At 33.2% G+C, this 16699-nt stretch overlaps 1 protein-coding gene across 2 annotated transcripts in view; it reads right to left on the bottom strand.

Annotated features, from left to right (window-relative positions):
- Window positions 1-16699, bottom strand: part of LOC117122536 (MAM and LDL-receptor class A domain-containing protein 1-like) — a 114460-nt gene that overhangs the window by 3416 nt on the left and 94345 nt on the right. Inside the window, exons 19-27 of one of the 2 annotated variants that reach the window (XM_033268130.1) lie at window positions 16198-16302; window positions 15062-15208; window positions 14573-14923; window positions 3820-4221; window positions 3412-3702; window positions 1799-1857; window positions 1532-1635; window positions 1105-1313; window positions 531-750 (exon numbers count right to left, since the gene is read on the bottom strand). In XM_033268130.1, coding sequence (XP_033124021.1) covers window positions 531-750; window positions 1105-1313; window positions 1532-1635; window positions 1799-1857; window positions 3412-3702; window positions 3820-4221; window positions 14573-14923; window positions 15062-15208; window positions 16198-16302 — 1888 coding nt within the window. Of the gene's footprint in view, window positions 1-530; window positions 751-1104; window positions 1314-1531; window positions 1636-1798; window positions 1858-3411; window positions 4222-14572; window positions 14924-15061; window positions 15209-16197; window positions 16303-16699 lie in introns of both variants that reach the window. The other variant, XM_033268129.1, reaches the window with a different exon arrangement.

The following is a 16699-nucleotide window of genomic DNA, read 5'->3' as shown; positions in this document are numbered from 1 at the left end:
TAATTGAAATAAATATGTGTTTGTATTGAAACTGAACTTAGCATACTAATAATAATGAAGACGATAATAATAATTATTATAATATTATGACAATGATGAAAATACCTAATAAATAATAACAATAATATGTATTATTATCATAATGGTTCTTTATGATTAAATTTTGGGCATTTCAAAAACCAAAAAATCACATTGGCAAACTTGCACGAACTACATATTTCTGGGGAGTTTGAATATTAACGCGTTAGTCCCACACAGACCAAGACCCTATCACAGTAAATTACTGTATTACCCGCTTATAAACCCGTGTCGGAAAAGCAAAATACCACCACCATGACACGATAAAAAAAACCCAGCCATTAGGCCAATATTTGGCATTAAAGATGCTGTAATAATGAATATTTGAAGCGGTGATCAAACTGGCCTTGTACCCTGAATTTGATCCAACATTTTCCCTCCGTCAACCCCATTAAAGTAGAATTTTGTTTTGTCTATAATTAAATCAATTCAAGCAATAAATGTATACGCACATTTTGTAAATGAAAACTCCAAAGACTAACATTCCCATTCCTGCCAAACACGCTCCAACCACAATAAAGACGGTGTATGACTTCGAATTATAGCCATCGTCCTCATTTTTGTCATCTGTGTTGTAAACAGAGACGTCCACGATGTCCATCCGGATTTCAGCTTCAATATTTTCTTTCCCTTCTTCAATCGAAGATTTCACAACATCAGCAGAAATATATTCTGTTATGTTAAAAGATCATTTTATTTGTTAAAATAACGATAACGATTAAAAATAATTTATGTAATTAATAAACAACTTGAACGCTGTGCGGTTGTGCCTGATTAATTATGACCCTTTAACATTTTTAAACTAAAAATTATGACGCGGTACATATTTTAAGAGCAATCGTCTGTCTATGAACTACTAATGCGCCTGGTACGTCGAATACATTTCAACTAATTTAACGTGTATCTAGTAAGTGTTGTTCGGCCTGAATCAGTAAACTCGGCAAAGTCAGATTTAAAGTTTGGAATAATGGATTTTTAAAATTATTCCCAAATACATGAATTCCTAATTTAATAGAATTCCCTTACCATTTGTATTTCGTCGAACAATTTGTCTAAATAAATTGTTATATTGGTTAATTGCATCTCTCCTGGCCCTGTCTTCATCATTCTGGGAGCATGTCTCAATATAATTGTTGTATTTAATTGAAAGTATTATAACAATCTGATTCTCAGATATTCTCTCATTCAGGTTGACGTTTTCAGTAGTTGTAACATCTCCATCTAAAGTATCTTGTCTAAAAATTTAATTTAAATACAGAATACCATAGAATACAATTTATATATTGTTAAATGTAGAATTATAGGCCTATCGATTATATATTTATACAAAGCTGCAAGTAGTGTTGGTTCTTATAGTTAGGCTTAGAGTAATGTGGAGTGAAATGAATAGATACACGTAAAAACAAAGTAATTTGAAACGTATAATTATTAAGTATATAACAATTTCACTCACTCATTGAAATCTGTCAAAGAACAACACTTGCGAGCATTCGAGTGACAAAATGAGTTCACTGCCTTAGAAATACTTGCACGAAATGTTTGTTTTGCGCTAATCCACTGAAAATACGTAATACTATAAATTTAAAAGTTGATATACACAGCAAATTCATACATTTTTAAAACCACATGCATAAGTAACCGACCATTGGTATTACATCACAAAATATTTACACTGTTAATTTTATACAGACCTGTGATGCACTGCTTATTTTATACAGACCTGTTCTTCTTGACCTTGCAGTGTCAATGATATAGCCTCTTGGTAATTCACAGCTTGTGCTTTAAGATCAAAAGGTGATTACTTAATAAAAAAAAAATATATATATACACTATTCGTCACTCTAAATAGCTCAGTCGTATTACTTAAGTCACCTAAACCAGTGTCTGATTGCGGTGCCGTTACGAATCTCCCTCCCTTCTTCAGGTACCTTCAATATTATGTGTGATTAGAGTAAACCTGTGCTGAAGATACGCCACTAGTTCCATAATAGCTGTAGTCTTGTGGTCCCAGCTCTTGTCGCTATTTTGGAGTGACTGAAGGTTTGATACTTGTCACAGAATTGACTCGTAAATTGGTAAATGTTTTGCCAGTTGAGGCTGTTGATCGATAAGTAGCAACAATGTCATAATGCGAATTTGTTTGACCATTTTCGGGACTAAACGGAGCTTTATCGAAACTAGACATAGTATCTCATATTGCATGGCTGTAGTCCCCACCTTAATTTTGAGTTAACACAACATCAGTATAATAATAGCTAGTTTTTCGCTTTTTAATGTATAGTTATTAATTGGCTTATGTGTGGTATTGTTATGCTAATGAGCCATAAGCACAATCTGCACATGCTCAGAAAAATAAAACTTTCCTTTGCGACACTGCGGCCCGCACTGCGAAAGAAAAAACGACGTATTAAAATAAAAAATTGGCGTTTGTGAGCAGTACATTTTAATTTTATATAAGTAAGTAGTAATAATACGAATAATTTTAATGCAGTACCGGTAGTTAGATGAACTTCATTCTAAATTGTTTTGGTCTTTTTTTCTGCATTTTTATAAGCGGTTAGACATAGCCTAGGCTAGCCTATGTGATGTTCATTGTAACAAAATCACATCAATTTAAAATCAAATTGGTGAACATACTTGCCTTATATCTTAACTAGCAGGTGATTTTTTTGGTAGATTAGTTTGATTTTAAGTGTGTAAGTATGATTGATTTGCATGCCAAGTGAAATTATTATTTTGCTTTGTTTTACCGTACCATAATTCTCGGCCAGACCTAGCTGTACGCCAAGGCGATACGCAGTACGGGTGTTGTTGTAAAATGCATTTCAAACCAGGCTGGTTTTTTATTTACGTTTTGGAATAGGATTTCGAGAGGGCGTTTGATCAAGTCAGACCTACGTTTTGAATTTCAATTACATTTTAAAGAAATTAGAACTACATTTTGGAAAATTTGAACTACGTTTTGAAAAATTAGAGCTTCATTTTGGGAAACTAAATCTATATTTTAAGAAATTTACGCCTACGTTTTGATAAATTTAGACATTGAATTTTGCAATTTCATTTTGATTTTAACTTTTGCTGCGTATGGCACCCCATAAACCAGCCAGCTTCCTATCCTGGTCATAGTTAAAATCCTTGGAAAAATCACGGTAGAACCAACGTGGGTACCGGTAAAGTCGTGGGCATCAAAAACAAACGATGGTTCATTCCAATTACACGGTAATTAACTACCGATACATGGTTGTGTACTTCGACAAGAAACATTACTTACGATACGCTTTTATTCCTAGAGTTTCCTATCGATATTGGTATTTAAAGAAAACAAAAGCTTACTATTTGAAATGGTGGAACCAGCCTCTGTCTTCGTCACACTAACTGGCTCAGTCGCATTACTTAGATGCTCTAAACCGGTGTTTGATTGCGGTGCCGTTTGAGACGTATATTCCTTGCTTCTGTTGGAACCTTCTTTATATTGTGTAGGACTAGAGTTGACCTGTGCTGAAGATATGCCGCTAGTTTTATGATGTCTGATAGCTGTAGTCTCGCGATCATCAGGTATTGTCGTTTTCATTGGAGTCACTGAAGGTTGGACTCGTAATTCGGTAAATGTCTTGCCGGTTATGACTGTTGATTGATAAGTAGCACTAACGTCATAAAACAAATTTGTTTGACCATTGTCGGGACTAGACGGAGCTTTATCAAAACTAGAAGTAGCAATTTGACTAGGCCTATATGACATACCTGTAGTTACCTCTCCATCTGTTTTAGTTAACATAACTTCAGTATACGAATAACTAGTTTCTTTTTGATGTTTAGTTGAAGTTTCAATTTCAACTGTTGGTTTTGCATTAACGATTGAAGTTTGATTTGTTGAATCAGCATAATCTGTGGCACTACTCGATGATTTAAGAGGCGATGTTTTAAAATTATCTGTACCAGTATTTGATGTTGATGGCGTCGGAGATATGTTAAATACGTTTGAGTTTCCATAGTTTGCCGATGTGGATCTAGATGGAGACGTATTAGTAACATCAAATATATCAGTTGTAGAATCATCTAGATCTTGAGGAAATGACATTGTTTGTGGAACAGTAACAGGGTTAACAGTAGAATCTGTTAAATGAACATATGTGGTTGATGTTTCTGCAATAGAAAAAAAAAAATAGATGGAAATCTACAATTTACAACTGATAAAAATAACAACTTACAGTGATCATTATGTAAAACAAGATAAATAATTATAGTATTCATAATGGGATGTAAAACAATAATTATAGTATTCATAATGCTAACTACATATGGAAATTCACGATATCAACCTAAAAGGTAAGGATAGTAATAACAGGCCTAAAAATAAATAGAAACCCTGCAGTCAGATAATTATTGGTGAATTTGAGCTTAATTCGATCATTTTGAAAAGTTAATCTTTGAACTTTGACATTTGGTGTCCCAATCACTACCTATCAGCACACACACGGTGAGCATGCTCTTTTAGTTTCCGCCTCCTTCAGGCTATGTACGAGTTCGGGCTGCATTATTTTTCTCGCAATACAGTTTAGGCAAAAATTATAGAATGCGCTATTTTAGGTCAGTTAATTTTTATTTAAAAATTAAATTGAATTCCCTGACATTTAACAGTAAGTACACTTGCCACTTACAGGATGATACAAAAGCCTATTCGTACCACTTAAGTATATAAAATCATCAAAATGTAATCCGAAATTTCGGACTTGTAATCCGAAATAACGGATTAGTAATCCGTTAATTCGAATTAGTAACTCGTTATTTCGGATTACTAATCCGAAATTTCGAATTAGCAATTCGTTATTTCGAATTAGTAATCCGTTATTTCGGATTACTAATCCGAAATAACGAATTACTAATTCGAAATTTCGGATTATTAATTCGTTATTTCGGAGTTACTAATCCAAAATTTCGCATTAGTAATTCGTTATTTCGAGTTAGTAATCCGAAATAACGAATTACTAATTAGAATTTTCGGATTAGTAATCCGAAATAACGAATTACTAATTCGAAATAACGAATTACTTAATTCGAAATAACGAATTACTAACTCGAAATAACGAATTAGTAATACAAACTAACGAATTACTAACTCGAAATAACGAATTACTCTGAGTGAATTTTCAAGAGCCAGTACACATGTGACAAAGATGTGTTTGATCTTTGTTCGATATTAATGAGAGAAAGACAACTGTCTCAACCAAATAATCCTGAAGAGAGTCTGTATTTGTATAATGTTTTACGAATTGCAACAACTGAATTACTTTGAGAATGAAGCTGGTTTTTTTTTCTCAATAAACAGTGTGTACAGTACAACAAAAATTACTGCAACAAAAAAGATTTAAGTTTATACATAAAAAAATTTAAGAAAAACATAGGCCTATAATTATTTTTAGCTGTCTCGATTTTAATGAAAATATTTTTTATTAATAATGCAAAAACAGACATTATACAGTACTTTATAATTTATGATAAACTACGGTATACTTTTTTCCAGTATAGCTTAGCAAGACATAATCACCATACTAATAGCTATTTATTGAGATCCTGTGTAAATACTGCTTTTCTTTCTTTTCTCACTGTAGTAAATAATGAATAGATTATTAAATACATGCCAATATTAAATGGACAATTATGTTAGTTCTTTTTTATTTGTAACAACGCTATTATGACAGCATGATTTATGTGTTCCTTTCAAAATTACTGAAACCGAGTGAAACGTGTGAAAACTAGGGCAAGACGTTACCGCGTCGAAACTCTCTCTCTAGGCCTAGGCCTACGTCCTCGCTCCTGAGTAATTCGTTATTTCGAGTTAGTAATTCGTTATTTCGGATTACTAATCCGAAATTTCGAATTAGTAATTCGTTATTTCGGATTACTAATCCGAAATTTCGAATTAGTAATTTGTTATTTCGAGTTAGTAATTCGAAATAACGAATTACTAACTCGAAATAGCGAATGTTTACTGGGATTACACATGTCATGATTTGCAGTCTTTTGAAAGGTGAAGTATGAACTATGCAAGTGGACAAATATTGTGAAACAGTGGTGAAGCTTGAACTATGCAAATGGCCAGTATGATGAAACAGTCACTGGTGAAGCTTCAGACCTGCCAAAAACTGACAAGTGAAGCTTCACCCTATAAAAAAAAGTCAAAGGGTGAAACCTGAACTTTCAGATAGAGTGATACTTCGCCTATATTTTTGGTCAAGCAAGTGAAGTGATGGTGAAATCCTGACATTATGAATAATTTGTTCAGGTGAAGAAAGGTGATGACTTGAGGAGGGTGGGGCCAGGCTTCAAAGTGACGCCTGCAAGTTCACTACAATCCACGGATGGATATGGTCCTTAGGCACATATTCGCACAAGTATACATCGGGTGTCAACATTAGCCTTGTCCGATCTCCTAAAAACGTTAAGGGTCTTCATTGGTGCTTATAAGGTTCTGATTACTAACAATCACAAACCACGACTAGCAGGGTTTTTTAGTGCTAAATTACGCGGCCGACAGTTAACTTTGTTACCCTGTGAGCAAGGGCGTCGGAAGCGGTCCGGCTGGTCCGGTTTTGGCCGGACAAATAATTTACAACTCAATATCGTTTGTAGGCCAAATTCTACTTTCTCTGACGCAATGAAACATAGCCTGCACTTTAAAATTTGGAGGGGGCCGGCTGGGACCTCCCTCTAACCTGCCACTTCCCAGTGGGGAAACTAGGTTTTGATGGGCCGTTTTTCGAGAGTGCAGTCATCATGTTAAGAATGCTATATCTAGAAAAATAATAACCAAATCACAATTAGTTTTTTAAAATAATATGAAACAGAGTATTGCAAAAATTATATAAAAATAAATTGTTCAAAATTTCTTATCAATTCTATAATTATATGAAATGAGATGCTTCTTGCTCAATGAATACATAAAGTGAAAGAAACACGAACACATTATATAATGCAATATGAATAACAATGACTATGGTCTATTATATTTATACAAGTTGACTGATGTTGTGACATACCTAAAAAAAAGTCTAGATTCAAGAACACTTTATTGTACATTGTAAAATAGGAATTTGTTTTACTTTGCAACAGTCTTGGTTAAGAAGGATAAAATTACATTAACAATCACACGACAAAACAACTTGGCAATGAAGAGAAATACGTTAAGATATTAACAATTTAAAATAGTAAAGTAGTAAAAAGTCAAAATAAAAATCACTGTTTAAAACTGTTACTATGTGTATCTCAGAAACAGACCAGCCATTTTAGTAAAGATTAAAACTATAAAAACCCAACATTTTGCTATAAAATAATGGCAGCAAGCTAATTAAATAAAATATGCGTTACCGTATGTAGGCCCTATACATAGGATACAGTATGCATATTATTCCATGAATAAATGAAAATGCAAGAAACACGAACGAAATTATATTACCGTATATAATGCAATATGAATAACAATAAATGTGCGCCTATTTTATTCAAGTTGACGATATTGTGAAATACATAGACTATAAAATATGTAGCCTAAATAATTAACATGTGTTCTGAATACACAGGGACACAGGCTACAATATGCTATGCATTAGTTAGTAAACCTATTAAATGTCTTTTGAATTAATGTGGGGAGCTGAGTTTTGTGATTACCGTACCTATATCATAATAATAAACTATTTTTGTTTGTTTTCACTTTGCGTTGATGCGGCGGGCGTAGATATATTTCACTGCGCGTATCATGTTAGAAGGCCTACGTAGCCAGCCAAACACGTTTTCAGTCCTTTACTTGCGCAGGTCTGAGCAGTGACAAGACGTGTGTTGCTGTCGTCGTAAACCAAATACTGCTTTTATGACATTCAATTGTTCTAGTACGTTGAATTTATAAACAGTTTAAATTAGTTAAATTTATGAATAGTTATCTGAAGATAAATCGCTATCTTTTACTCATGAGTTGTGGTTTTATTGTAAATTATCTTTGGTAATAACTAGGCCTAGGCGGACAGCCGATTAATATGTGCATGCTCAAACCAGTTGTACCGTAATGCTGTGCTACAGCTATTCATTGATCATTGTAATGAGATGACATGTTAAATTTTGGACTAAGAATCATAACCACATCATTAATAATGTGTGTCCCATTTATCTCTATATAATAATGTTGAAAGAGTTGGATTAATTCACAGTTAAACGGTATTAATATTGTTTAATCAGTGTAGTTGATCACGTTGAACAGCGTGAGCTCGTTTTTTGCGGTTAGTTAGGTAACTTTATATCACGTTGGTGGCGCTCTTATGTAAACAAAGATGATTGCACCCATGAGACGAACGATAGGGTTGCGTTTGTTAATGATTAAATTAGAATGGATGTTGGTTAACTTGTTTAATTGCGATCGTTAATAACTACTGGACTATATAATATCTATGTATAGAAAATTGTATTTCATTTAACATTCATAAAATAAGCATAATTTGCTACATCATCAGGTGTATCCATGTTCATCATCTTTGAAGTACGGTAGTTAATACTGGTAGTATAGTAGAACAAGGCAGAGGTCCGGGCAAGTTAAGCAAGTACTTCCTGACAGAGAACACTGCAGGTAGATAATAATTATAATATACTGTTCTGTATTGTGATATATGCTTGCTTGGTCATGTTTATGATGAGCCTACCTAACATCGTGAGATGTTTTGTGATTAGTTAATAATGATTCTATTACCTGGGGATAATCCTATGATACTGTACTGTGTACAAGAGTAGCATTTAAACCTTTGGAGTTTTGGGGTGTCTGTAGAGATATGGGCTGCTTGGGAATTTGTACTGTGTGGAGTTAGGGTTATAGGAGGTATGTGGTTTTTAATTATTTAATTCTTAACACATTTGTTCATTTGCCAATGATGGATGGCTTAATTTATACTGTATGTTCATGATGTTTTACCCACAGTAGATGCTTACCTGTAATGTGGAGGTACAGCTGTAATAAGTCAGTCGTTTAATAATTATAGATATTGTAGTCTGGACAGGCCCGTAGGAAGCAAGTTGGAAGTGGGGGGGGGGGAATAAGCAGTCGGTAGCCACGGATATTTGACGAATTTTAGTGAATTTTTTTTATTAAGTTATTTGATAGGCATCGTCCTCCTGTAAAATGACTTCATATATGTTTTGTAATATTGTAATAAAAAAATGAATTAAAGAACGAGAAACAAAGAGTATGCAAGAGTACCTATTTTATTTTAAAACCTGTTTTCCATGGCATCTTATCTTATGTTAATACATTACAATAAACCAATTAATAGTCTAACCACATGTGCATATGTGCAATATTGTGTAAATTATAGATGCTACCAAGTATCATTAAGCAACGAAAGTACCAAATATATTAAAACGGTGTTCGTTGTTTACACAAAACTCATTGGCAACTTTGACAAGATCTAAAGCATCTGTTAAATAATGACAATAATTATAAAACATCAAAATATTATTACAGTAATTACTCATACTAAGCCCTATTAGACCTAGGCTAGGCCTAAGCTTATAAATAGGCCTAAGTGCCAAGTGAGTCTAAAGTCGCCTATGAAAATGGCCGTCATTTGAATTCAAAGTAGCTGCCTACTACTAAGACTCATTCATAATTATCTTGGCAATGGAAAATCGTTAATATTGTAGGCCTAATGTTTTCTCTAGTGATTTAATAGGATCTAGGCTAGCTGCCTACATTTTTTCCTGTGCGGTAGACTAGGCCTATAGGCTATTTAGTAAGACCGCCACCCAGCCAAACATAGGGCCTATGTTTAATGTAGTTTAAATCAGTTTTAATCCTTTTAACATGGAATGACCAGGGTCAAATTGAAAACTATTTGTAGCATTTAAACTCTTTAATTGTAGTATGATAACATATTTATAAGTTTTATACAGAGATTAGAAATTTAAATCACCATAAACTATGATCCACTTCTCATTGGATGATCAACTACTATTCGAACTCGACCACGTAATCAAACCTACTTCAAGCCAATCAGTGTACGTAAGACAAAACATAATCCATAGAAAATCATGGACGCTAGGTGGCGCTATAATCAGCCACTCTCATTCATTGTGGGGCGGAAGTTTTTGTCGCAATGTTTTTCAGTAATATTTCTCAATCAGAAGATATTTTATTAAATACGATACAAAACATTTTCTTGAGAAAAAGTGGGGATGTTTTTCAGTAATATATTTCTCACTCAGAAGATATTTTATTAAATAGGCCCCTACGACACATTTTCTTGGGAAAAAGTGGGGGGGGGGGGAATAATTTTCACTAGTCCGGACATCATCGAGTTGTATATCATTGGAAAGAGAATATTCTTCTCTATCCAACGGTACCAGAATGTCTCCAATACGTTGAGTTTCAAGAGAGATATTAGCAGTTGTCTGTCAGAAGGTGAGTTATTTAGCCAAATCTCATGAACATTTTAAATTGCTCTAGCTCATCAGAAAATGCTGGCGCGGAGCCAAAAATTTCACTGTGGGGTTATCTCAGGTAGAACCCCCAACATTTGAAGGGGGTCGGGCAAAAAAGTGTGTTGGATTCATATGGAATGACTTACTACAAACCTAACTTTCAGTTGTTGAAATGTGGAATTCAAATAATTGTAGGACAAGATATGTGATAGGCCGAAACATGACACTCTGGTCACATAGGTATTTGTCAGTCGCAATGATAAGACAAAAATACGACAACATTTGCCGTGAGCACAACCACCCAACATTGGCATCTACGGAAGAAGGTGGTACAAAGCATACAAGCACCCAGCAAGACGCTGGCAAGGAACACTCGGGTTGTTTGCTGAAGCTACACACAATTTAAGGTGAGCAATAGAAAATTAATTAAGTGAATATCTCATCACTGTTCAGCCAGATTACATGAAACAAATATATTGGCATGGTAAACAAATATCAGCATGGTGTTTCAGTTTTATTAAGAAACAACAATAATACATTACACACCAGGAGACAGGAAGGCTTCAATCAAGTAATTAAAAATCAAGTTTTGTTTAACTGAAAATACTGTCAATTGATGAATGTCTTTTCAGATGAGTACATACAGTATCTCAGTATGGTATGTGATTGATAAAGCAGCAAATGCCAATGTTTGATATCATTTTTGATTTTTAACAAACCTGGTTTTGCATTATTGCATTAACTATTGTATATTTATTCCTCAATAGGAGCAAATGACAGGCTCAAATGGATTTGATGCTGACAGTTTCATCTGTGTGGACATGATGAAATGGACATGTCCAAGCCATAGTTAGCAGAAGGTGGCGATGCTCAGAGCTCTGCAGCGAGTGAGTGAGGCCAAAATATTAAAAAAAAATTGAATTAAAATGATTTATCTAGTGACTTTTTCTGAAGATATACTGAAATGCCACACACTTTGTTTTTTTTACGCATAAAATAAATAAATAAATAAATAAATACTGTACAGTATCAGTACTTTACCTGTTTTACTTGCAAAATATCTTTAATATTAGTAAATGGTATTATGAAGTGCTGTACTTTCTGTGTAAACAGTGTAATCCCATCCAATAGTAATCCCTTTGAAGCAAATAATGTGACCCAGAATTATAAAACAAATTGTGAGGATTAATTTTGAAATATGTAATGTGCGAAGTTGATAATACGGTATGAAAATGTGGCTCAATATATACAGGAACAACTATTTTAATGTATGGCTTTGTACAGTCTTGTGTAAAGTTATTCTACGAATCTGCTTATTTTTGAATGCCTGGAGTATGCCTATGTCTGTCTGCATAATGATCAATGTGGTATTGGAATTTAAGAGAAATCTTCAATTTTTTTGTTGTACACCATTTTTTATGTTTAGTATTTTGAAATATATAGTTGAACTTGCCTATGTCGTATCCAAAATTCCATTGAGAAATTGTTTGACCTTAACAGAATTTGACTTGCACTTACGGTAATGGAAAATTCAACAAATTTTGCATGTAAAATTAGATCGACTTAGAAATTATTAGAGTATATTATTAGTTGTCTTAGGCAATTTTAACTGCACTGCTTTATTTATCAAGTCTGATGGTCTTGTATTATTTACCATAGCCAAGATTTCTTCTTTCATGATGATATTCAACATCCATATTTTTGGTGCTTCACTTGGTTATTGATTATTGTTGTACATACAGTAAATTCAAGACTACTGGTGTTACTAAATAAATATTTTGAAACACAATTTATCATCCTTGTACATGGCAAATAATTTATTACAAGTGTATTTTCTCAGTTAATATAAAATTGTTTTACTGTACACAGAATAAAGCAACTTTGAAGCAGTCAGACATTACAATATATATCACTGAAATTAACACACTCTATTATCAAAATATTAAATATATGGATTTATAGTTAGTTTATACCAATGTAAAAAAATAGGGAAGAACAAGTTACATTTATTTACTGTACACAAAATTCTAATTCATACTGTATTAGCTTCAAATTTTAAAATATGAGACGAGAGTGGGGAAGATACAAAAAAAAACATTGTACTGTACTTAACAACAAAATGTTCTTGAAATCAATTTTGCAGGCCTATCTGCATCAATAGCAACAATTTCAATTACAGACTAGGTCTGGAAGGTTACACACAATTGATAATTTGATATACAAAAGCTCTAGGCCAATGCTGACAAAATTCCTTTCATGAGTGATGAGATTGGCAAAAAACAGATCACAGATCGACGCATGCATTTTCAAGAATGAACCCTTTACAAAGATCTGTTGCATTAATGAGGATGGACTTATCAGGTATCTTCCACAACAATTTATAAATAATTCCATCATCATCTATATCATCAAAAAACCCAGGGCAGTCTTCACAGCTTCTGGGAAATTGTCCCTAATTGATCACACAGTGCAAGATGGGATGACCCTTCTGTCAGATTTCTTTAGCCTACCAAATGAAAGCCATCGATATCCAACATGTCGACATTTCCTGTAAGAGAAGTACAATAAAAAGTTTGAACAGACTAGTTAAAAAAAAAAATCAGAGTGACTATTATTAGACCATTCAAAAATAATTAGTATTGATATTACAATATCTTTATAAGGAATTAATCATTCTGGCACTAATCAGCAATGATAATTTTTGTTGAAAATATATATATTTTAATTAACCATCACTGTGAAAAGCCCATATTCAAATGCATTGCAAAGTGGTGTAAAATAGCCACAACCTAAACAATTATTTTTAATGGAATTAATTATTTCATTAATATAATACTTTTTTTAAATATAAAAATATAAATTAGTTTAAAAATTACAGATGAAGACAATTACAATATATGTACAATAGACTATCTTGTTTCTCAATCTTTTCTAATGTACATTAATAATAATGCTCCTGTATTTTGACCATCAAAATGGCTGGACGTTTGACCCTCTACTAGTGTTTGATCCTGCATGGAACTAGCAGGGCCACGCCTAAGGCAGGTATGGTTGTATTTCCGAGCAGAATTAGTTTTTGAACTGAATCTATAACCATTGCCAATGTATCATGCAGAAGTTAAGTTCTGTGCACATTTTTCCTAGCCATTTTCCGCGCAAATTTGAGCTAGTTTTCGAGTTTTCATCCACATTCCACGACGAATAAACTGGCATTTTAGAAATACTGTAGTAGTAGTAGGTCCTAGATAGTTCCATGGATATAATAATTAACATGTAAATTAATGTACTTTATTTAAAATAGTGTTGTTTGTTTGTCTAATGTTTGAAATATTATTATAGTTCGTATGACTAGGCCTAAACTATATACAGTACTGCACTTAATGCTAGGCTATGCCTACACAGGTAAGACAAGTTGGTAACAAACCTATTTATAACGCCACTTATAAGATCACCACTTCCAAGACTTCCTTATCAAAACCAGCAAACATATCTTTTTGAAAGATTCATTCTTCAAAAATGCCTTCGACTTATTATATTATTATTATTATTGAATATTTTCGCCAGTCCTAATTTTTCAATTTTCCGCTCGCGACGACCATTCTCATCACTTGGCTGCGTCGTTACCAGCTCGTTACGGTTGAGTGAATCAGCTGACTCCCTGTCTAGCGCAAATTTCCGAAATAAAAACTGGGGCAAACTGTTATTTTACACAAAATTGAGACATTTTCATAAGTGAAAACCTATATAATTAAAAATAACAGCCAAATTTACATTGGAATATCTAAAGTTTAACACGATTTTTTATGGGGTTACCGAATGCAAGCCTTTGAAAGTCGGTACATTTTAGGATAATTCCCTATCTTTTAACACTAGCTCAAAATCCTGTAGAACCGGGGTTTTTTTGGGACCCGTTCACGAGCCTCGTTTTCGAATACCGCGCTCCAAAATCGAGTGCCGTCATTGTGGTCGCCCATCCCTCTATTTTAAATTAAAAATTAATCGTTTCATCCCCGCACTTCCCCTTTAAGGTGTATTTTACCGTTTATCAAACATGCTCCATCGGTGATCTTGAAGTCATCTAAAGCAATATCACCTGAGTAACTACTTCCTACAATTCCTTCAAACACTATCTCGTAGGCACTGGTTGTTTTAACAGAGATTTGTCCAAGTCGCCATAAGTTTCCTTGGTCGTCTCTTTTTGTCCACACAGGTGTACCAACAGTACCACCTGTATTGATTATATACACATTCAATGTGTTCACTGTAGCACCGTACATGTGGTAGAACCACTCCACGCATGTGCCGTTCGTTGCAGGATATGATGGTGTCCAAATGCGTGCTGTTTGGTTATAGTTTCTTGGATTTGAAGTTTCGATGTACATATAGAAACCTGTAAGCAAATGATGAAATAATTGTTTTGATTTGAGAGAGGTTTATTTTACGTATATTTGAAGTTGTGCTGTATAATTATTGCAGCATATATACAGCATTATTTCAATAAAAAAAAATAACGTCAGCTTTTCATTACCTTGTAATGTTCCGTATGTGTGGTCATAGTCAGGGCCAGTACGAGATGAGGGTGTTGATCCAGAAGTTCTTATCCAATCAAAATCATCGGATTTATCTTGTACGAAGTAACAAATGTGTGGATCTTCAAAACCACATTGAGTTTGTGCTACAAATACAAAAGAAAAAAAATTAATTGAATGTAATCGCATTGGTCTACAAAAACGGGGAATATTTGGCAATGAGTTACCTATTCGTATCATATTTGCAGAATTCGATATTCCAATTACCAAATCACCTAATTTCAAAATTTCATTTACATAAAGTCAAACCGGCATCCACACCATGGTTCCATAATGTTAATTGTAAACTACCAAAACATCTTCAATTTGAACTTTTAAATATCACATTACTTAATTATCTTCTTAATTTTTTTTTGTTTTGTTTTTGTTTATGTAATTAATCGTTCGAACTGAAGACGAATAAAAATACCTGAAAAATGTACCATTTCAACTGCATTTTCCTTATAATAATATTTGCTAATTTGTTTACAATATTCTATTTTCTGACTACAATAATGTTACTAATTTTCCATTACTCTTAGCTTTCAATCCATTTTGTACAATACATAGCCAAATTTGTGCCATTGAATAATGTGAGACTAATTGTGTAAAGTTAAAAAGGTTGAATAATCAATCTCAGTCTCTATCTTACTTTCGTTTAAATATCATTAATAAAATAAATAATAGGTGAAGAACAGATATGCAGTATCTAAATTAAAACTTGAAACTTTCACTCATGTTAACATCTATCTTAACGTTTGCTAAGTATTTTGTTGTAAACTGAGTTTTTAATTTTTTAGCATTCATTCTTCCTGCTTTAATCATATGACATGACATTTTCACGGTATCTTTTATGCTTAAAGCTTGTGTACTCTTGAAGATAACGTTAAAGATAACGAAATTCAATTTATAGCCCATAAAAACCCACATTAAGGTAATTATATTGCTATTTAACTGAATATAATACAATACATACTGTGCAATTGTTTTTATAAAGTGATCATGTTGTATACATTTTTAATAATGTTCTGAACACTAGGTTTACTATTATATTTTGCTTAATACGTAATCCACATTTATCACTGTAAAAACTTACATATATTGCATGTTGGTCCAAAAAAACCAGACATACACTGGCAGTTCTCGATTCCGTAATTCGAGACACAGACTCCGCCGTTCAAGCAGTAAATATCGCAAATTTCTTTAATTATAAATAAAACATAACTTTTAATGAAATATTCGATGTTCGTATTAATATAACATAATGGCTTATCACAATAATACTATATAAAGACTGTATACTACACTATATTGAAATACGGAACAAAACAAAGGCAAAACCTGATTACTTCATATTATTTCTTTCCACTAGAACATTGTTTCGCATTGTTGGCAGAGCCAACCACACTATTCAGGCGTTGTACGTATCCACCTGAAGAGTGTGGTTAGCACGAAACAATGTTCTGGTGGAAATAAATAATAATATTAAAACTGGAGTACTTCATATTATGAAGTTATCCAGTTTTGGCTTTCTTTTTGTTTCGTATTTAGCTGTACCCCAGTGTCGAGCACCCTACTAAAAAGATTTTGAACCTTAT

Source organism: Anneissia japonica, unplaced genomic scaffold (genome assembly GCF_011630105.1).
Source record: "Anneissia japonica isolate Jap-2015-1 unplaced genomic scaffold, ASM1163010v1 scaffold1889_len2455224_cov183, whole genome shotgun sequence".
Classification (NCBI taxonomy): domain Eukaryota; kingdom Metazoa; phylum Echinodermata; class Crinoidea; order Comatulida; family Comatulidae; genus Anneissia; species Anneissia japonica.
Note: the sequence above shows the minus strand (reverse complement) of the source record. Positions and strands in the feature narration are given on the sequence as shown.